General features: G+C 33.3%; 1 protein-coding gene across 1 annotated transcript in view; it reads left to right on the top strand.

Annotated features, from left to right (window-relative positions):
* LOC127550691 (nuclear receptor coactivator 5-like) overlaps positions 1 to 22,860 on the top strand; it is a 31,342-nt gene extending 8,482 nt beyond the window's left edge. Inside the window, exons 2-9 of the mRNA XM_051979810.1 lie at positions 6,901 to 6,975; positions 12,203 to 12,288; positions 12,429 to 12,555; positions 15,811 to 16,010; positions 17,573 to 17,848; positions 18,809 to 19,012; positions 20,578 to 20,718; positions 22,539 to 22,860. Of these exons, the coding sequence (XP_051835770.1) occupies positions 15,866 to 16,010; positions 17,573 to 17,848; positions 18,809 to 19,012; positions 20,578 to 20,718; positions 22,539 to 22,588 (816 nt within the window). The 5' untranslated portion in view covers positions 6,901 to 6,975; positions 12,203 to 12,288; positions 12,429 to 12,555; positions 15,811 to 15,865 and the 3' untranslated portion in view covers positions 22,589 to 22,860. The remainder of the gene's footprint in view (positions 1 to 6,900; positions 6,976 to 12,202; positions 12,289 to 12,428; positions 12,556 to 15,810; positions 16,011 to 17,572; positions 17,849 to 18,808; positions 19,013 to 20,577; positions 20,719 to 22,538) is intronic.
* The last annotated feature ends 493 nt before the right edge of the window (positions 22,861 to 23,353 follow it).

The raw sequence follows: 23,353 nt of genomic DNA, 5'->3' as shown, positions 1-23,353 counted from the left end.
GCAAAATCTGTTTATCTTGATATCAAGGTAACCTAGTAAATGGAGTGTCACCAAATAGCTGTCATTTAAATATATGATTCATAGACTCTTGTTCTCAGCTAAAAAATAATTTTATTCTTATGTAGTTGAAGCTTTTCATTAATACTCTTTGAATCTTGAGCTAGTATTCTGGAATTTGAAAAGATTGAGAGTGCCTGCATGTGCAAAGGTGGCATTTCCATTGTCCTTGTTTGATGCAGAAAAATAATTGTCTCATTACATTTTAGTGTTGTTTCTTTTTATCATTCTTCAGAAACAGTGACAATTGTTGCTTTGATTTTCTATAATTCTTTAAAAATGTGCTGTTTTTATTATTACTTTGGTTTTTTGCTGCTTCTAGGAGCTTTATATTTCCTGTGCCTTGGAGCAGTTTCCATTATTGTTCTTAGTATTTAGAGTTCACTGGTTTCCATCTAGAACATCTAGTATAGTTTCCCTTAATTTTTATTTTGATTTGGTTTGTAAATTTTGAGTATATTTTTGTGTGCTATTTTGAAAGGAAATTTTTGACAGGCCATCTTTAGACAAATAGGAGTTTAGATGATTGCCATTTAGGCCAATTTAGGTAAAAAGGTGTCAAAGCAGAGGGAGCCCTGAACTTGGAATGAGGAAGGACTGCATTGGAATTCTGCCTCAGCTAGTGTTACTTCATTTCCCCATATCCCTCCATTCCTTCAATTTGCTCATTTGTAAAATTGGGGAAATAATAGCCCTTATTTCCAGGGTGGTTATGAGAACCAAATGAGGGATGTGGAAAGCATTTTGCAAATCTTAAACTCTGTAAATGCTAGCTATTATTTACTTGCTACTTGTTCTTTATTTAAAACTTGAAATCTCCTTTGAACCTAATTTTTATAACTACCTTATGAGGTAGAGAATACATAGGATTCCAAGGTCATGAATGACCTAATTACTAAGAAAATTATTGAAAAATAGTTAAGGGATATGTGTAAAGACACTAGCTCTGGTTCTTCTATTAGCTGTGACATAGGATAGCAGTGTAGTTGAAACAGTTATTTATCTAAGTCAGTGACTTTTTGTTTAAAAATCTGGCTTTGCTGCTTATTATATGCAGGACATTGAGGAAGTTACTGCCTTTCTTTTGGCCTCATATTCCTCATCTGTAAAAAGTAAAGGGTTCAACAAGATATTTGATCATTAACTTTGAAATTCTATGATCTTATTATCTCTTTAGGCCTAAGTTTCCTTATTTATAAGAAGTATCATTAAGGTCCAGTCCAACCAAAACTTGATATTTAGGCTGCTGTAGTTGATAGTAAATTGTTGTATCTTTCAAAGATTACTTAAAAGTTAGACACTTCATTCTCTTATTTTAATTTCTGATGCTTTGGATTATTTTGAGGTGAGCTACTCAAATTTTGTCTTTTGAGTAACATTTCCTAGAATAACTTTTGCATTTTACTAGATTTGGACAATACAAGCTCTTTCCAGTTTTTGTTCACTGATTCATATTTCTTTAGAGAAGTATTAAAATTCAAATTGTTTTCAGTAAAACCAGAAACAGCAATGGCAGTTTTATGAGTGCATTTAAAAAAATCTCTTTATTTTAAAATTTCTCCCCGTGGGTCACTTGATGAGGGTTTAATAGACTATTTAATGAATTGGGGGTAATTGAAATATAATATAATAATAATAATAAAAAAATACTTTTTTGTGTTCTAAAGTCTTTGGGGTCACAAGTCTTAGAAACTGGTCTACATTTATTATTATGAGAATGGTATTTTGGTAGGCCTTTTTATAGATTTTTTTGCTTGAATTTATTACAGTGGCTATATAAAGACAAATAGGAAACTAAAATCCTTTCTAGAAAGTCACTTAAGTAAGTATATTTTCATATTAAGTAGCCTTTTATACTCTTTAACAGATTTAAAGAATCAGTAGCTTAGCTTCACTCTTCAAGTTGCTATAACAGTTTATTAATTGATTTCATTCTTACAATATGAATTTTAGTTTACCGTAATTAATGAGTCAGTTCTTAAGCTCTTGCCTATCACATTTCACATCCACAAATTGATGTTTTAAAATAAAATTTCTTTGTATTTCTTCCAGAATCCTAGGCAGTTGTCTGCTGACTGCTTTTCAGAGTCCCTGACCTTGAATATGGCATGCTTCCTTTTGACCCGTTCTGTCTGTTGTCCAGCTGGTTGGGGTGTATTAAGAGCCCAGAAGGAAGCTGTTTGTGCATTAGTGAATTATTTTTCTTCAGTGGCTTAGTCAGAGTATAACCATTGAATATGACTAGTTCTTAGCAGGTTTTCCATTACATGAGTTTATAGTTCTAGCATTGCTTAAAATAAATGGCTTGGGCAGGCCAAAAATGTCCCCTCTAGTTAAGGAGGTGTTTGAGGTGAAGCATTATGCTTATGGGTGACACTAGACCTTGTATTTTTTTGCCAGGTAATTGTATCTTGAGATTTCCTTTCTTTTGCTGGACTGTTGGGTTCCAGGTATCCTGCTGTTTTTCTCCTTGGAGCCGGCTGGCTTTCTTGGCATCAGTCAGGCTCATTTGCTAGGAAGCTCTGTAAGGCAAATGCAGTTTCCTTTTGACTTATGCACCTCGAACCATCTGCTAATGCCTTCTCTTGGTCTTCAGACTTGGCTCCTGTAATCAAGAGAAGAACTGAATCAAGCATCTGTGCTTTTCCTTTTTGTAGAAGAATATATTTCCTAGGCACTCTTTAACCCTGTCGATCCAGATTGCCAATAGGAATTCTCGTTTTGTCGTTTTTCCATTCAGATAACAGTTTGGAGTATACATTTTCTTGGTTTCACTTGTTTTCTTTGTGCAATTTAAGCTGTTTGTTACTTAATTGAAGTTAATTCAGCCGCCCCCCCCCCCCCCCCAAAGTCAAATGTACTATATGTTAAGCATCAAGATCCACAGATATTTATTAAATAGCTACTCTTTAAATTTTTTTAAACTTCATAACTTAAAACAAAAAAACAGCATTGCCATACCCATAGCAGAACACAAAAAAGGATTCTATATGAAACGGTGTCTTCTTTTTACATATATATATATATATATATATATATATATATATATATTTTTTTTAAGAATAAATTTTACACATTACTTTCAACTGTCCTGCTTATTTGTCTTTCCTTCTGAATTTTTTTTCTGTACTTTTCTATTTATTTAAAGAAATTTTTTAGCGACTCTCCATTTTTGAGCACTGCCATTGCTACCCCTTTGCTGTCCCATTCCTCATTTAAAATCTGAGAGAAAGGAAGGGAAGAAAAAAAACTCTTGTAGCAAATAAGCTTAGTTGATAAAAGTGAATCTGCACAACAGCCATGCCCAAAAATGTATACATATCTCTTTCTGCATCTTGGATCTGTCACCTCTCTGCCAAGAGGTGGGAATCATCAAGTAACAGCTTTGTACTAGGTACTGGGTATACTAAGACAAAAGTAGACTTTCCTTTTGTGAGCTTTTGATTTGTTAGGGTAAGCAATAAGTCCACATGTATGTAAACAGAAAGTGAATATAAAACAAATACAGATTAGTAGGTTGGGGTAAGGTATTGCCAGCTGAAACTATCAGAAAACCTCATGAGGCTGGGAATAGCCTTGGATATGAGCTTTGTAGGAAGGTAAAGATGTGGAGATAAAAAAGGGAGTCCATTCCAGGCATAGAGGACAGTTTGTGCAAAGGCATGGAGATGGGAGACTGAATGTCCTAGACAGGGTACAGCAAGTAGGCTCATTTGGAGTGCTTTCGGTGGAGAGTAAGATGTAATAGAGTTGGAATACTAGGTAGTATTCTAATATAATACTATATGTTATAGTATTGTAATATTATACTATAATATAGGTATATAGTCTAGATAGTGGTTAAATAAGTTTTTAAAAAGCGAGCAGAGAGATTTGTATTTTGTATTTTGTCCTACAAGGGAATAGACAGTAACTGGAGTTTGGGGAGTAGGAGAGTGAGAGGCCTGTGCTTTAGGAAGGTCACTTTGGCAGCTATGTAGAGGTTGATTCAGAGAAGGAAGGGACTTCAGGCATGGAAATAATTAGGAAGTCATTGAGCATTGTGCTAGTTGCTACTAGGGATTCAAAGAAAATGCTTTGTTGTATACAAAATAATGCATAATAAGTAAGTAGGAAGAAATTCAATCTTGTACAGTCAATAGAGTGCCAAATTTGGATGTTAGGAAGACGAGTTGACCATGGTCACCTCATCTTTCTGAGCTTCTGGTAGTTTTCTAAGATATACTTTCAAAATATAAACTGTATGATCAGTGGATACATTAGGTATATTAGAAAAATTGTGAAGTGCTATATGAAACCTAAGTGGCTGAAGGTTAATTACCAATTGAGTAGACTCATTGCAGTGTTGAATGTAGTTTGATTTTGCATTGGAGAAGCTGGCACTTGAGTTAAATTTCAAAAGAAATTCAGTAGAAGAAAAAAAAGGGGTTAGTTTAGGTATCTGAAAGAGTATGAAAATAGTTCCTAGAGAAGCCTAAGGAAAATTTGGTCTGAATCCCATAGATATGTGGTCAATCAGTGGAGGGTGACAAAATGGATTATATTCCTTCCTCCTTAAATAGCCAGTAGTTTATCTCCAACACAATCTTTCCCCCATACTCCCTCACTTGTTAATCTCATCACTCTTGTACAAGCTTCCAAATTTCTAGATATTCACAACATAAGGTTCAAAAGTACCATTAGGAAGCCTTATGGTGGGTTCCCTCAAACATACCTAACTCCTAGCCTTTAGACCAAAACTTACTAAACTATGGTTTGTAAACCCATATGAAGTCGCATAACAATGTGCAGATAGTCAAAAATAAGGCAACAGAAAGAGGTATCAAATATTCTGCCAAGATTTAATTCTTTATGTAAAATAAATAAGCACATCCATCTTATTAATGTGCAGATTTACTTTTATCTTTAATAAACAGTAAAATTATATGTATCCCAAAGAATTGTTTTAAAATAAATTTATTTATAACCCATTATTAGTAAATGTCTGATTTATATACATATTTTTAATACCTATATCCCCAGAGTTGTGTAAAAATTTCTCAGGCAAAAAAAAAAAAGGATCACAAGTGGAAAAAGTTTAAGAAGTCCTGTTCTGGATTATTAGCTCTTCTCTGGAGAGAGAGTACTTTTGGGCCATGATGGATAAATTAGAGACTCTTCTCCCTCTTTTTTCATCTTTTTCATTTTGACCAAAATATAAATAGTATTTGGTAGCAATAAACTTTTAATTCATGAATCTCTTATTTTCTAATCAGTCAGGTGTTTTTTCCAAGTAGAGAAAGTATTGTTAACTAATTAGTTTCAGGTGAACCTTTATTATATCATAGGAATAAATGAATGAAGCAGGAATGAATAAATTGTGATATTCATCTCAGCATTACAATATCTCTATCTTTCTCTCCTGAGTTCTCTTTTAGACTTAACATGGGAGGGAACCAACATTCTTTCATTCTCTCAGATTCATGTCCTCAAAAGTCATTATCATTCATCCCTTATATCTAGGCAGTCATTCCTATCTTCATAAAATCTCTTGTATTTACACTTTTGCCTTTATTCACAGTTTTTATTCAAGTTCTCATCAATTCACATAGACTCTTAAAATAGCTTCCTAATTGATCACGTGGCTTCAGGTTTCTTCCCTCTCATCTAAAGCTGCCAGAGTGAAATTTTTTCTAAAGCACAGGTTTGACCAAGTCAGCCCTCACCTCAAATCCAGTGGTTTTTTGTTGATTGTATTATTTCTTTTTATTCATTAATTGTTCATGATTATAATTATTCATTATAATCAAATATTTCATTCACTTCAAATTTCAACATTTTATATTTTATAATTTATGTGTATATGTAGTTTATAATCTATATAGTTTATAAAAATATAATGTACATTGGGATTCATGCTGATACTTTTTTTTAATTAATGAAAAAAGTTTAGAGAACATTGGTTTAAAGCAGAGGTGTCAAATTCACTGCTAAGCTGGGGGCCTTAACTAGATAAAAAATGTAATTAGGAAATGTTTAATAAAAAAAAAAAGAATAACTAACATTAATTTGTGGTTTTCTAAGTCAATATGCCGGAGGCAGGAATCTATGTTAGTTTGAATTTGACACCATTAATCTAGAATTTGGGGGTATGTGGAGAACTTGAATATCAAAGTAAAAACTGAACTTTATTGTTAGTAAAATATTCAAAATTTTGTGGTTTTTTGGTAGCCTTGTACTTTCATAGCAATATAGTATAAACACTATATGTAGTATGTTAAAATTTAAACTTTTAAAAACTTATCCTCAAGTTCCCTAGGCTGTACAACATACAAACAGTACTTAGGATTAATAAACTTTTCATTTATATTATGACAATTTTCATAACCAGAGTCAAATATTTTTTCCAAGTAGATAAAATAATATAAATTAATTTTGCTGAATTTTTACTAGTAGAAAATATTATCCAGATTTTCTTGGAAAAATTAGTATTGTACTTGATTATTTTTAGGTAGTTAGTTTGAGGAAATCATATTAGTCTGGAATTTCTAGTTTTGATTCTCAAAACAACTTTTTGGTGAGTTGCAAAGTTTCATAATATTTACCTAATACATCTTCTTTCTTATGATAAATTCGCTAAAGTACTTGTATGAATATAGTAGAACAAAAATAAAAAAGAATGGAAAAGGAAGAACTTGAATAATTTTTATTTTAATCTTCAGAGATAATTATTTTTGGAAAATTCAACTTGTAACTTTGAATCTGTGATTTCATCTGTATGCTTTAGATATGTGAAAATCAATATTTTGGGTAAACTGCCATTCTGTGTGTAACTTTGCATTTATTATATTTGTATATTTTTAGCATAAATCCTTATAAACCTCATCTGATCATTTCTTCTGGAGATGGTCACATAAAGGAAAGTGAAGACACTAAAAGGTAAAGTTTTTACTAAAATGGCTGGTTTTGCTAAAGATTTTAGAAATTACTTTTGTGTTTTAATGTCTACTCTTTGTTGGTTATAATTATTGGTAGTATAGTTGATTATTTGGTAAATAGTTTGAGTTAAATTCAAATATCATTTGAATGATAATGGAAGCAAAAGGAGAAAGTTTCAAATGAGCTGGAAAATGGAGAATGATAGGAGAAACTTGGGAAGGTCTTGGAGGAAAAGTTTGAGAAATTCCCAGAACAGTGCAGCCAGATGAGAAATGAAATTTTCTGAATTCAGCTCCCTCCTTAAATGGGAGTTTGTGAGTTTGTGACTCTATATTCCAATCAGAGGTACAGAAGGTGGTGTCCTAAGGCAGATGGGATCTAATGGAATGATGATGATGTCCCAATAATAAGAGGATCAGAGGAAATTATAGGAGAGGAGTGTGAGAGGATAGGACAAGTAGAGATTTTTTTTTTTAATAGAAGAGAAATTTGAGAAAATGTTTAGCTAGAAGGACAAGTAGCCAGTAGGGAGGGAAATATTGAATTTCAAAAGAGAAAGAAGAACTGATAGATGAGGTAATCATGGTTCAGTGGAAAGGCCTTGGGGTTTAGCAACAGAGGCTGCATTGGACTGCGAATTCTGCCAATTGTGTGACATCTTTCCTAATCTGTATAGTTGCTTTAGGTTTCCCTTTTCTAATATGTAAAATAGGGGTAAAATTTATAGTTTTGTTAGTAGATAGAACATTAATTAGATTTGGGAGTCAGGAGGTCCTGCCTGAGACATTTTAAACTCTGGGCAAATCACTCTCAGCTTCTTCCTCTTTAGAATGGAGGCAGGAGTAATAATAGTGCCTGTATCCCAGGATTCTTGTAAGGATCAAATAGGATAACATATGAAAAGCTCTTTGCAAATTTGACCTTAAAGTGCGATGTAATTTTAGCTATTATTAATTGTTATTATCATTGTCTACCTTGAAAGATTATTGTGAGAATCCAAGGAAGTTATCCATAACAAAAAGTAAATATGAACTATTTTTATAGAACAAAATTTATAATGTGAGAGAGGGATGGAATCAGGAGTATGGATGGAGGGAGAAGCTTTGCAAAAGAAAACTACTTTCTCAGAGAAGGAATGATTGAAGATACAGAGAAACTTTGAAGTAAATAGGAGAGGAAGTGAAGCAATCTAGTCCTTGTTCTCAATATACTAGGAAGTGAAATCATCTGTTGAGTGTAAGAGAAAGGGGAACAAACAGTGCTCAAAATAAGATTTGTGAACTATTAACAAGCATATGAGAGTCATTAAGGGAAATGCAAATCACAGCAGCTCTGAGATTTACTTAGGAAAGTGACTGACAGCAGAAAATGAAAATAAATGAATTAAGTGCTTACTATATGCCAGGCCTATGGTAAGTGCTGGGAATGCAAATGCAAAAGTAAGACAATCTTTCAGGAAAGTGGTAGGTAGGGGAGGAAGTTTTATCCTTTGGGGTCAGTTCATTTGAACCTCAGGGAAGTTGATTGACATATCCTTTCTAAAAGCAATGATAATATTGATTGTGGTAGTTTACATTTCCTGTTGTCCCTAAAATAATCTTGTATAAGTGGTTTTCAACTTGGCCCTTACATTGTCATCTTTCTGAGGCAAACAAGATGATAGAATTACATCTTTAGTGACATGTCAGCAGTGGTGATCAAGGAAATGATACCCTGTGGCATGAGCTTATCTGTGAGTCTGCACCTTGTTACCATGTTCAGAATAGAAGGTAGAATAGAAATAAAGTAATTACACAGTGGTAAGAAAAGATGGCTCACCTTGTCTGGGAAGTAAAGTATAATGCACTGTGGGATAGGCTGGATATGGACAAAAACTGGATGTATTAACTATCCCAGGTAATAGAGATGTAATTTCTGAAAATCCATTTCAAATAAGGAAAAGCAGAGCAGCAGAAGGGAAGTTTTTTTACATGGTCTGAATGATTGGCTGAATGAGAATAGTCAATATTAGAAAGATATGGAAAGAGAAGCATTATAATTTTACTTTTGGCCAAGATTTGAATTGATCCAACTATTCTAAAAAGTCATTTGGAATTACATGCATACATACAGGCGCATGCACGCACATATGCACACATACACACATGATTCAGTTATGTCCAACTCTTCATGACTCCATTTGAGTTTTCTTGGAAAAAAGAGTGGTTTACCATTTCCTTTTCCAGCTCATTTAATAGATGAGGAACTGAGGCAAACAGGGTAGCTTGACCACAACACACAGCTAGGAAGTGTCTGAGGACGGATTTGATCTGAGAGATGAATCTTCCTGACTCTTGATCTAGTACTCTCTCTCCACTGTGCCACCTAGCTGCATCTGCTCATTCTCACTTTTTCTGTCTCCCTCTCTTCCATGTGTGTATACACATACACACACACATTCACCCATACATATCCAGATTCATGAGACTAAACTAAAATGCCCATAGCCTCAAAGATAGGAAGAAAGGTCTTAGCCATATAGTCCAGAACAATCATAGTACTATCCTTTTTGTAATGGCAAAGAATTGGAAACAAACAAGATTGAGCAATGGTTAAGCAAATTGTGGTATGTGAATGTAATAGACTCTTACTGCGCCATAAAACATGATGAATATAGAGTTTAAAGATGCATGGGAAGACACTAATTGATACAAAGTGAAGAACTAAGAAAACATTGTATTATACGGTGACTGCAACAATGAAAATGAAAAGACCAAATAAAAATGGAAACTAAATGCTATGTTATTATCATGAACTAAGTTTGCAGAGATTGAGGACTGTTCTGTCTGACTTGGTTAATACTTTGGTTAGTTTTGCTAAACTGCTTACTGCTTTTTCTTTTATTATTTGTTACTAAATATGGTTCTTTGGGTGGGAGGGGGAGAAAGATATTTGTATAGAAGGGCAAAATAAAAATAAAGAATACCATTTAATTTAAAAAGTTAATAAAGAGGAAAGCTGGAAAAAGTGAAAAAATTCCCCACTAGTCGCTTTGGGATTGACTCAGTAAAATAAAGGAACGCAACAATGAAAGACATAAAAACTTCCATCAGTGCAGTAATCTGATGTCATTTCAGAGGCCTTGTGGTGAAGCTTCTTCCCTCTTGATGCTGGTAGAGGATTATAGTGTTTCTCTTTATTGAACTTAATACAAAGAAAATGGGAGAGAAAGATGAGTTATTGGGAAGTGATAGTAAAATTTAAAAAACAATAAAACACTGAAAGAATAATCATTTAGAGCTGTAGGATGAGAAGTCAACAAGAGATGAATCAGAATATTACTAAGTAGTAATGAGGGCCCTCAGTAATAAAGTTCTTATTTATCAATTAAGTGTACCAATATTTGGCAATTTTGTGAACCTTTTCCTGAGCCTATGTGTCATTTTTTAAAAACAAGTCTGAATAATGCTTTTACATTCAGATTCAGCAGATGTGCATATCTTGGCAAAAGCAAAAAAAATTAAGTCCCTTCTCTTATATGTCTAAATTTATATGGACTTCAACAAAGCTATTTGTCTCACCTACATTAAAGATGAAATTTGTGTCAGTTTAAATTAATAATTCAATTGTGTATGCTTTTCCTGACTGTGTAAATGTAAAGTGTAAAATTTAGTAGTTTTTATTGACAGAAGTTACTTTCAAGTAACATTTCAATAAGTCATATCTAGAGTGTCTATTGAATAATACTGAAATGTATTTATAAACTTATGTGGAGAGACTCTCCAGAATCAGTTAATAAATACCAGCTCGTTATCTAGTTTCTTGGACCTATCAGCTCATTCTGTTTACTTGGTTTTGGTGGGGTGTTTTCTTTAGTTTACTAAAGTAAAACTAAAGTTTTACTACTTCTTTAATTTTGCACCATCCAGTCCTGGGGAAAAAAGGCAAATTTGTAGGGACCTTAAATGGAATCCTTTTTCCTTCATAGGGTTATATATAAGAAAAGAAGTAAAAGTAGTATTTTAGCTTCTTACTAGTTTTCAAGCTCCTTGAGGACAAGGACTGTCTCATTTCATTCTTATATCCTCTCTGTGATTAAGTAGTGCATTGCCTATGGCAATTCATTCATGTGCTTATTGGATTTGTTGCATGTGAATACTTTGAGTGTTGGAAAGAATAAGCCAGTATTCTAAATGAATATATTATTGAACAATGCCATGATTTAATGAAAGTAGAAACTAGATGTGTGGGATTCTTATTTTCTTTCTTGTTGATTACTAACCTAAAAATCACAAGTTTAGAGCAGTGTTTCCTGCTCTAAATGCAAAGTATGTGGAAGATAAACAGTATATATAATCCAGTTCTTTATAATGTTCTCTGGAGCCACAGTAATAAAAAAAAGAGGAAAACCAGAAAGGAACTTGTTTATTTTTGGAGAAAATAATTAATTGCTGCTTTCTTGGTGTCTACACCTGGTTGGATATTCCTTATGGACTAAACTTATTGGTCCACATTATAGTTATTGGTGAGCAAATGCTGTCATATTGTTTTGATTACAGCTTGTATTTCTTTTGTGTCTTCTGTTAAGTCACAGGAAAGGGGACTCTGTGACCTGGATAATAAACAGATCCTTATGTATCTGAATACTCCTTTCACTTATACATTTAGAAAGAAAATTGATTACTAAAGTTTTAGCTGTTGTTTTCAGAGTGTTCTGTATTCATTCATTCAACAAATATTCACTAAATAGTGTAATATACAGGACTCTGCTCATGGGCCTAATTCTGGTTAAAGTGAAATTTTAAGTTTTTATGTTCCATTTCTTTCACATGAAGGTCTAATTAAAATCCTTCAGGTGTGGTTTTGCTTTACCTTTCCCAGGTTTTTACCTCATAACTTCAGAAAAATGATGTAAAAGTGGAATTTGTTTTGACTTTCTGTTTAAGGGCTTTGCAATTGAATTGCAATATAGCAAAGAATGACAGTGCTGAAGAGACATCAGACTCAAAATTTGACTAATGACAGTAAAGAGATGTAAATTTGTCTTATTTTTCTATCTTTCTAGCATAAATCACGTACTGAGGCTTAAGTAGTTATTGAATGAAATAACAGATTGAACTTTTTAGATATCTTAAAGCGAAGGGTTTTTTTAGTATTACGATATCCTGGAAATTGCTATCAAATGGAATGTGTAAATGTGTTTAGGAAAAATATATATGAGTAAAATAATTTATTTTCATTTGTACAGTAACTTTGAAGAATTATTGGGGAAAGAGTATGATTATTCTAAAGGAAGTGAAGATAACTATGAGAGATACCAGTATTCCCATAAAGGTAATGACAATCTTTGAAATTTCACTTATATTTTCTGGAGTTTGGAGAGATTATATAGATTTTTATTTTGTTTTGTAAAACTCAGAAGTTGGCTTTTGGCAATCTTTTTTTATTTTTTAATGTGGTTCATTATTTTCCAGATGATGATCACAGTAAGGACCATCGAAAAGAGAAGCTTTATCAACAATTTTACCAACAAATACAGAATGAATATGATAAAGAAAGACCTTCAGATTGCACTATTGTTTCCATCAATAAAGACCAAAGGTAGGTACATTTCCTTTTATTGCATCAATTACAAACTTTGAAGCAATATTGTGGGCTGGAAAGAATTTTGAATCTGAGATTCATTTTCCACTATACTGCTTTCTGTCTTTGGGACCTTGACCATTGATACTTGAACTTTCTGAATCTCATCACGAAAGTGAAGTGATGGTTAGATGAGTTCATGTTCCATATAGTACCAAAGGTAATTAATTGAGCCTTCACTTATGACTAGTTTACATAATCTGGAAATGAATTCAGTACTCCATCTCTTAGAGGTACAGTTGAATATTAAGGAAAAATGTTGGTGAAATTTAGGAATCTTCCAACAGTTCCAACACGAGTTGGAACTACCCAAGGGTTCATGAAACAAGAAAAGGTTAAGAACCCCTGAACTATAGAGAGGATATACATAAAGTACCCTTTAAATCCTAATAGGTTTATATAAATTACAAATGATAACCCATCTCTCAAGCTTGCCTTTTTATGTAAGTAGATTTATTACTTTTTGTGTTTCTTCAATTTGACCCCTGTAAAGAATTCACTTTCGTAATAAGATTTTTTTTTTTTTTGGGGGGGGGAAGGGCAGGAGATAGGGCTTTTTGAAAGGAAATTCCTAGCTCCATTTGACTATGAACTTAATTTGATTTGATTATTTTGCACTAAAGAACACTCAAAAGAGAATTGAAAGAGTATTGAGAGTAGGAGAGCACAATTTCCTGCACATTAGGAGATTATAGAATTTCATATTCCATCTAGAAAACTGAAGATGGCTTGAATTCATTCAATGATACATTCTTAATGTTGAACTCAGACCCAGAAGTAATGAAGAATCAGTGTATTTGATTGTTTGTGTTCCCCTAGAATTAAGTGTCTCCACTCTAAATCCATTTTCACATTAATAACCCAGACCAGATTCATTGTGTTATTCTTACAATAGATTAACTTCCTCAAAATTGATAAGTGTTTCAAAATTTGACTTAAAGCAACCTTCACAGCTTTTATAATTGAGACTCCAGCTGCTCCATCTGAGATAGCACTGGTATTTTTGCTTCTTTCATATCTAAAAAAAACAGATCTACTGGTATTTAATTCTAGTACTTTGTCAGGTATTGGAGAAGTATATTGGAGATTACTTTTCTTTTCCTTCTGTCTGGAGTGGCTTTTTAAAACAGCTCTTCAGATTTTATCTAAGCTTTGCCTGGTGTTTTGCAATGCTGGCATTTTGCCATGGATTAAGAGACTGTGGTAGATGAGCTCTTCAGAGTCAGCTTAGGAAGTCCTCTGCCATTCTGCAGTTGTGCTCCTGACTGGGAAATGATGCAATGTAAAATATTTTTCATTTGTGACAAAAGCATTTGAACCTATATAGAATAAATTGATCATTAAATACACTTCAATTTTCATAGTAAATGAGCACAAAATGAATTGTTTTCAAAGTAATTTTGTATAATTGGTAGGGACTATACACATGAATTTTTCTTCTGTCAAGTAGATTTTTATGAATTATCCACCCTTTAAAAATTATTTTTATTTAAGTTTCCTTTAAATTTTTTTTATTTTTCAGTTATCAAGCACTTCTTTTTTCTTTCTCTTTTTTCTTCCTACAACCTCCCTCATTCCTATATAAAAAGTAAAGTAAAAACAAGTCTTCTAAGAAACATGTATAGTCAGGCAAAACAAATTCCCCTATTGGCATGTCTAAAAATATGTTTCATTTTGCATATTTATCCATTGCCTTTCATAAGGAAACTAATCTACATTTTTATTTTCCAAAGTTGCATGGTTTCTTCATTGAGAAGTCAGCTTTTGTATCTCTTTTGTCTCTCAGAGTCAGAATATTAGATTCACCTATGCCCAAAGGGCAATCAAATTCTGTATATCCTTTGATCTAGCAGTATCACTAGGTCTGTATCCCAAAGAGATCACCCAAAAGGGAGAAGGACCTACATATACAAAAATATTTATAGCAGCTCTTTTTGTGATAGCAAAGAATTCAAAGTTGCAATAAGTGAATGCCTATTAATTGGGCAATGACTATGTGGCATATGAATATAATGGAATTCTGTTGTGCTATAAAAAATGATGAGTATGATTTCAGAACAACCTATAGAGACGTACATGAACTGATGCTGAGTGAAGTGAGTAGAATCAGAAGAGCATTGTACATAGTAATAGCAAGATTGTGATGGTCAACTACTTAACTCTAATCAACAATACATCAATTCAAGACAATTCCAAAAAACTCATGATGGAAAATGCTATCCACATTCAGGAAAAGAACTGTGGAGTCTGAATACAGATCATAGCATGCCATTTTCACTTTTTTGGGGTGGGGTGGTGGTTTTTCCCTTTTGTTTTGTTTTCTCTTTCACAACATGATATTTCTACTAATGTGGTAATATGTTTGACATGATTGCACATTTATAATCTATGTTAGATTACTTAACTGTCTTGGGGAAGGGAGAGAAGAAAGAGGGAGAGAGAAAAATTTGGAATTCAGGATCTTATAAAAAATGAATGTTGAAAATTATCTTTACTTATAATTGGAAAAAATATATAATACAATTTACAAAAAACCAAAAGAATATTGGGTTCAGAACTATGCTGTTAATTTTTCAAAAGTGAATTATCTACAGGGTACTAACTGCAGCAAGTATTGGAATATCTTAGAAATTAATCAGATAATTTTTTTTCCCTTTAATATAATTGTTGTGTTGATTTTTTTTTTTCAGCTTTTCATTTGTTTGGTAACTTTCTCAAATATTTATAGTTGTCTTAAAATTTCCATTTTGAAAGGGAATGATAATGCATAATTATGTTTATATGAATATGCTTGACCCACATGACCAAGTGACAATAATAATAGTCATATTCTTGTTACTTGCTTTTTTGTAGATAAAGTGTTCTTTACACATATTATCACACTTGAGTATTAATAGGGGGCAGAAAAACCCATGACTTTAGCAGGTACACTTTTCCCTTAAAATGTTAACTTAAAACTTGCAAATATTGGAGGATTCCAATACAAATCTTCTAATATTTGGTGTCTATAGGAAGGAAAAGGAATACAGTGTCTCTCTGCCATCTAAAATAATCTGAAGTTTAATGGCATGGGCTATGTAACTTTTGAGAAATCTCTTTTTATTTCATATTCCTATAACTGAGAACAACTAAAAGGCAAACACATCAACCACACAATGATTCTTTCTTGTGTTTGTTTTAAAGTAATTTTCCTTTTTTAAATTTTTCTTTAAGGGACTATGCAGTAAGCATAGGTCATCGTTTGCAGGACCATGGTCTTGTGGTTGAAATGATTTATCTGACATCAGAGGCAAGTCTCACCTGTGCACTCCAGGAAGTGAAAAATGATGGTTCTCCTTTTTGTATTCTTGTCGAACAGTCCAATGTAGCACTCTCCTCTTGCACTGTAATTTCACTTCACAAGTCTATCACAAGTAAGTATAGCTACTTTTAGAAATGTTGTTTAAAAGTGTCTCCATTTAAAAATACAATTCCATAATTTTCTTGTACTCTAAGTCATTTTATTGAATCCTTTTAAACTTTCCATTTATCACTTCCATAAAGAAGCCAGATGACATAATATGAACCAATATCAAAGCTTTTTATGTGGCTCTCAATGAATTTAAGTTCTGTAATCCACCTTTCTTCTTCATTAATTGTTCCAAATATCTAGTCCATAATTAGTTATCTTAAATAGTCCTTTCAGCTAAATTTTAGATCTTAGCATTCTGATCCAAATTCTAATCTAAAGTTAACCAGCTTATTAGAACAGTCACATTTGCTAATATTTTCACTTAGCCCTTATGGCCAACTTAAAAACCTTGCCCTCTCTACAATGCTGTTAATCAACTTAAATCTTAGTTCTTTCTGTCCATTGTTTTGTCAGTCTTTGCCCCTTCTCCATAATCCTTGAGTTAATTTAATCATCCCTAGTTGTAATGATTCATAAATAAAGATGGACTTTCTCCCTTTTACATACATATGAGTAGATACAACTATATGTGCACATATTTGTAAGTTGATGTTATCCTCCAGAAAAGCTTTTATTCTTGAGATATATATTTTGCTCTTTCTTAAATTACTTTTTTTTCCTGAAAACGACGATTCACTTCTCTGTGAATCTCATTTGTCATTTCTTCTTGTTTCTGTTAGCTGGAGTGAAAATGTGTGAATGTAAAATAAAGATTTACATCTGAACAGAAAATTAAAGTGTTGTGACATGACATTTACCACACAATAAAGAAATGATATAATATTTAATTTTGACAGTATACCTGTAGTTGAAACCCACATGACATTATAAACAGTTATTTCTACTATACACAAAATATAATATATTGCTTTAAATATGGGCTTTGTGTCTCTAAGTTTTTTTTTTTTGTTGTTGTTGTTTGTTTGATTTTTTTTTTTAAGACAAGAACAAGTAGGTTTATACTGGAAAATAATTTCCCTAAAATTCAACACTATCATTGTGAATAGCAGTGTAATAACTCTGAAGTAGAAATTGTGGGCTATCGTCTTGGTGGATAGTGGGAGAGGATGAGATGGAAGAAAGAGAACAAGCAAGGGAACTTGTAGAACGGTCACTGTACAATCCTGCTGCCCCAAACATAAAGTATGAAGAAAATGATTCTCTTTTGGTCAACTAATTCCTGTCTCTTCCTTACCTTTTCTGTTTTGAGGCCTCAAATTGAACAAAGCACTTTGTTCACAATAGGGAGGAAGATAGTAAATGCATTATTGTCTCATTTTATAGATGCGGAAATGGAGGCAGATAGTAGGCACTTAATAAATGTTGGTTGAATTGAGTTGACTTGTTAGGCTCACCGAAGGGAACTAACCTGTTCCTGATCATATGACTTTGAGGTGTCAAAGCCTGGGTTTGAATCTAGGCCTTATGCCTCTAACTCTAGGGCTCTCTCTAATACTTCATAAATATTTCATAATGTGACCAAAGTGTACAAAGATCAAACTGGGTTTCTTTTTTTTCCTCTAGTTCATCGCCATATGCCCCTGGAGGATGCATTAGCTCTAGTAGCTAAGGAATTTAGGACTATTTTGGCTGAGCGGGAACAGCAAGAAGGTGCTGGGATTTCACAAAAAGCAGCTGACCTGGTAGATGACTACTTAGAACGGGATCTCTGTGAAAGCTACTCTGTGCCTCTGGGCATCAAACATCTTCTCTTCCTGTTAAGTGAGGGAAAACATTTATATCAGGAGGAGTTGAACACCATCAGTAATTACTTGAAGACCAGAAAAGAAGAATTGGAAGGTATTCATGTATTCTGTCCCCAAACTAAAACAGTTTTCATCTTTTTAGAAAAAACTCTGTTTTGAACAGTATCATGTAAAAAAGCGTCATATCATCAGGTAGTTAAAAAAAAGAAGATATCTTTATGATTTAATAGCCCTCTTGGTTCAGACTATTAGACTTAAAACAAAGATTAAATTGAATAGGTATGTAGAGTAGAAATGGCTTTTGTATAATTATGTCTATAGTATCACTTTAAGTTTAAAATTTTATTTATAAAGATGAATTGACTCCTTATAAAATAGCTCATTTATATATGCTCTTTTTTTTTTTTTGGCTGATGCAATTGGGGTTAAGTGAGTTGCCCAGGGTCACATAGCTAGGAAGTGTTAAGTGTCTGAGACCAGATTTGAATTCAGAGCTGTTGCTCTATCCACTGCACCACCTAGCTGCCCCACATGCTGTGTTTTAAAAAAGTTCTTTGTTCACCACAACCTTGTGAGAGGTAGGTATGAGAATAATTATTTGGCTGATGAGCAAACTGAAACTTAAAAGTCTTAAGTACCTTGCCTACTAGGGTCAAAGAAAAGATCTAAGTCTTTTGACTCTTGCCAATGTTCATTTTCAGTTCTTATTTGAGCTCATATAATGAAACAGATCTTGAGTAGTTTGTTCTACTGTGATCTGTTTTTCTATTGTTGGATAAGTTTGTCAAAAGTTGCTGGTAAGCAGCTCTCAATCTTGATTCAGAATAGATTGAGTTTGACAGTACATTTTGAAGAGAATTATAATGATCACAATTCCTAAAAAAGAACACTTTAAGATACTTAATGATAGCCATAAACTGCAGATTGATGTTTAAAATAGTATTTTTAAATTTCATGTAGCATCTCTAGAGCCCTAGAAGTTCCATCATATTATTTTCTCTTCAGTTGCTTTGGCCTATATTCTAGATTCCTGCTGACTGATTTCTTTTCTCAGGTTTTGTTGAGACACCAGATACGTCAACTGCAGTTGTGAATGCTTTGATTGAAGCTAATTTGATGCCAAGATCTCATACTATGGGCAAACCACCTCCTCTTCTTCCAACCCCTGGTAGGAACTCCTTCCAGGGCCAGCCTCTCCTTCCTCCAGTTAAGCCTCCTTTATTAGGTGATAGGCCTGGAGGACTCCTTCCAACACCAGGTTAGTGCTGTCCTTTCCTCAACAGTATTGCCTTATGATCATTCTCCCTTTGTTCTTTAGTTTTACTAAATATGCAATTTTTGAATTTTGCTCTATCTATGAAAAATAAAAATAAACTTGCCTAAGTTGGCAATTTCTATTTCACGAAAAAATTCGCCTAGATGAGTTAAAGTAAAGAGAAAAAGTGAAACTCTTGAGCCATCTTAGCTGTCCTGTGAGTTCTCTCTTTAGAAAATGAAACAATTATGACATTTGTTTTATTCTCCATAATATTGTAAATAAATGTGAAATTGCCTGGAATCTTAGCCTTTAGATGGAGAAGATTCATACTTTTAATTAGGTTTCTGTGTTTTCCCAAGGTTTTTTGAATGAAGCTTATTATATAAACTCTGGCCCTTTTACGTCATATTTAAGTTACTCAAGTTTTCCTCCAGGGTTAAGACTGAAGTTGATGAAGCTTGGTAGGGACAGTGACACATACTCTCAGAATTACTTGACTTTTCTAGTATTCTTTTTTTGTTTGTTTTTTTCTTAGCCAATTGGGGTTAGGTGGCTTGCCCAAGGTCACACAGCTAGGACGTGTTAAGTGTCTGAAGCCAGATTTGAACTCAGGTACTCCTGACTTCAGAGCTGGTGTTCTATCCGCTGCACCGCCTAGCTGCTCCCTTAGTAAATTTGAAGAACAGTTTTTAGTGCTAAGCTGAGATGAATTGTGTGCTTATTTCATTCTCTTGTGTGAATTTATGAAATGGAGTTAATATTTCAAGAAGATGTTTGAGACTTTAAAAATAATTTAAAAACTAAAGAAAAGGCCAATGGCAGAATTTAAGTAGTCTGTAATTAATGAGGTTAAAGAAACACGATATGTATAAAAAGATAATTTATTACTTTGTATTTCATTGCTATCACTTACAAATTCATTTCTCTCTATGTGTTAAAACTACTCTCCTTTAAGTTCATAGTAGTAATTTTCAATCTTTTGCTTCAACTGTAACATTATTCAAGAAAGGCAGCTAAAAGAAGTTATTTCAGAATAAGTGCTCTGTACCATAAATTGGGTCTGTCATTGCATTAAATGTTAAGCAAACACTCTTAATTTTATTGAAGCTTTTCCTGTGAGTGCTACATTTATAGCTAATTCAGCATTCCAAAGAAATCCAAATAGAATAATTCATGCTACTTTACTCTTGAGTTGTATAGTCTTAATGACATGTTCACCTGTATTAATCACATTAGTCTTTATTTAGGGTGTTAGAGGCTGTTTTAGGTGTTAGAAGTTTCTTTATTGCACACTTAAATACTATTTAGAATATCTTTGAATGTAAAACATAGTTATTAAGTTTTGGTTTTCAGTTGCTCTTTAAGTAGAGAAATAGAATTGTGACTCAGGGTCAGTAGATGACATCATCAAACATGGTGACTTAGGAGGAGATAAATAAGTTGTTAAGACAGGAGCAATGATGTTAAACTTATAGCGTCACCGGACCATACATAAGTATTTATACAAGTACATGTTAACTAATTTGTTTTTGTTGTTGTTGTTTTTTAATTTCATATTAATGTAGGACATTCTGGGCCCAAGGGTAAACCTCCTCCCCTTCTAGCAGTACCCTCTAAAAGACCTGGTCTCCTGGGATATGCACCACACCAGCCTGCGAAGCGTCCAATGATGTGGGAGAAACCAGCCCTTTTGCCAACACCAGTAGGTGAGTTATGTTGCAAATACTATGATTTTATAGATGGCACAAAAATTATTGGTACCAAAATGCTTTAATAACCAGTTTCCAATAAGTATATTCTACAAGTCTTTCTGTGTCACAGTTTTATAACATAAGCCTTTCCTACCATTTCAAGATTAGTATAAAGTCTCCTTTTGAACCAAAAAAGATCCATTTCCTTTTAATATATAAGTAATTGTGATTTCACGATAAAAATAGTAGCATAAAACAGAACATATGATAATTATGCTCATTATCTCTCTCTGTGTGACCAAAATAATCTAGGATCATAGATTTAGAGCCACTGGAGAGGACCCTTAGGAAAACATTGAGTCCAGTCCTCTTGTTTTGCAGCTGACTGAGTTGAAGTGGAAACAGAGTTTTATGTGACTTGCCCAGGGTCACTCAGATACTAAGTGTATGAGGTAGGACTGGTTATTACACTTTTTGTGATATTTGTGCTTAGGGCTTTATTCGCTGTGCCACCTAACTGCCACAGACAAAACGTCATTTCACTGACTTGCACAATATAGCCATGTTTCTAATATGCAGGAAAAAACTGGACTTTTCCTGTTAAACATTGAGGGAAAAGATAGTTGAGAGCTGTAGTAGATCAAAGGAAATGGCCATAGAGGCAATCATCTGTCAGTTTTTGAGGACTACGGCATAGTATCTTCATGGAAGGGATGATAATATTCTGAGAATTGCTGGCATTGTTAGGCTTCTGTCTAGAAGAGTAATTGAAATAGTAGGTTTTTGTAATGTTGTTTATAGTCAGGTAATTATGTGTTTTTACCATATTCCTCAATAAAGTTAAATAATAATAGAATATTTTTTTAAAAAGCTTTTCCTTTCATTCAAAAACTGCTGAAAGGATTTTCACTCTGTCCTCCTATATCATAACTCTTACAATATCTACATTAGAATAACTAGCCTGCAAGCAAACTCTGACTCTTAGGGAGGTGAAAAGAAGAATTCAAGGCAATAAAAGGACTGTAGAAATTCAGAAGACAGTTTTTAAGAGTAGTTTGTAGGAGAAGGTTGTTCTTGAAGTAAAGGATTTGGATTGGAAAAGAGAATATGTAAGGATATCGATACAGATTTTTGAGTGGCTTGTTGATGGTACCGTTAGTTGGATCTAGAACTTGAGTAGCCTCTCTGAATACTTTTGTTCTCATGAAGCCATAGTGTTCCTCATTTTATGAGATTGCTTTAGACCCTTTAATGAAAAGGTCTAATTTTTAATGAAAAATACAAGTAAGTACATGTCTATTGTCATTCAGGCAGAAGAGCTTAAATAACACTTCAAACATTGCAGAATGGTTGATGCTTTTTAAAAATCACAAATACACCTGAATTATCTGTTTTTTGAAACATTGCTGAAATCTTTTGTGTTTACATTACCTTAATTTTTAAATATATCTCCCCCCTTATCAGTTGTAGGAAAGAATTTTTTAAAGAAGAAAAATCATTCCATCAAAATCAACCCCAAGTATCTACCATATCTAAGCATATGTATACACACACACACACACACACACACACACACAATATTAACATCTCCATAGTCCCTAACTTTGCAAAGAAGGGAGCAAAGTAAATTGTTTCAATTTTTCTCCAGAGCCAGGCTTTATCATTATACCTAATTGCATAGTGAATCTCTTATAACCTGCAAATGTTGTATGTCAACATGTGTAATGTCATCAATGGTGTGGGCTGGTGGGTATTGGAAGCTTACAAAATGGTGGGATAAGGTCTGGAAGTTAGAAAGGTTCAGACTGCATTAATTTTGTCTTTTTGCCTCCCAGCAGTTCAAACAGTGCAACCTCAACGAGCAGCTAAACCCAAACCTTTCTGAACTAAGGAAACCTCAACAGGGCCGGGAGGAAAATGGCAAGGCATTCCAAGCAGATGGTGTCCTCTCTTCTTCATCACTAATGTCTGTGTACCAGGCAAGAAACTTTATTGTAGCATACTTTCTGTTATAATCTACATTCCTACGGGGAATTTTTTTAATTTGCGGAGATTATCACAAGCTAGATGTTTGTGAAAAGTCAGTGTTGTAGATATTTTGGACCTTTAAGTTGTTCTATTACATATATTACACAATAAATTCCTTGTTTTACACAACCCCCCTTGCTCATTTTTAAACAGTGGTTAGATTTCATCTATTTGGGGAATGTATGGGGAAGGAAGAATTTTTTTGTTCAGTAGCAATTGAACAAGGTAGTCAACCTTTTTTTTTTTTTTTTTTTTTTTTTTTTGATTTACATGGGAGGGGTTGTATAAGGGTGGGGGTAGGGTCATAATGGGAATTTTTGTATTGGAATGAAAAGTCTAAGGGGGAAAATCAGCTCAGGGTAGCTGTCTTTTCTAAACTTGAATAAAAAGGAGTTGTTTTTCTTCTGTCTGGGAACTCTCTCTTTGAATAAACTGTAATACTAGTGTTTACTTGTCTATACCAGATGTCTATTCTTGTGTTGCAAGCACTTTTTACGTTAAATTTTTTGTCTTTTCCTTCATTAAAATATGAAATCTTATGTCTGGACTGAAAGCTCTTAGAATTGAATACAGATTCTGTTAATGTGACTTAGTCTTTTGTCGTCTTATGAAGTATAGCTGA

The sequence above is a fragment of the Antechinus flavipes genome, chromosome 2, assembly GCF_016432865.1.
Source record: "Antechinus flavipes isolate AdamAnt ecotype Samford, QLD, Australia chromosome 2, AdamAnt_v2, whole genome shotgun sequence".
Lineage (NCBI taxonomy): Eukaryota > Metazoa > Chordata > Mammalia > Dasyuromorphia > Dasyuridae > Antechinus > Antechinus flavipes.
The sequence above is the reverse complement of the archived record's forward strand: the minus strand, read 5'-3'. Positions and strand labels throughout refer to the sequence as shown.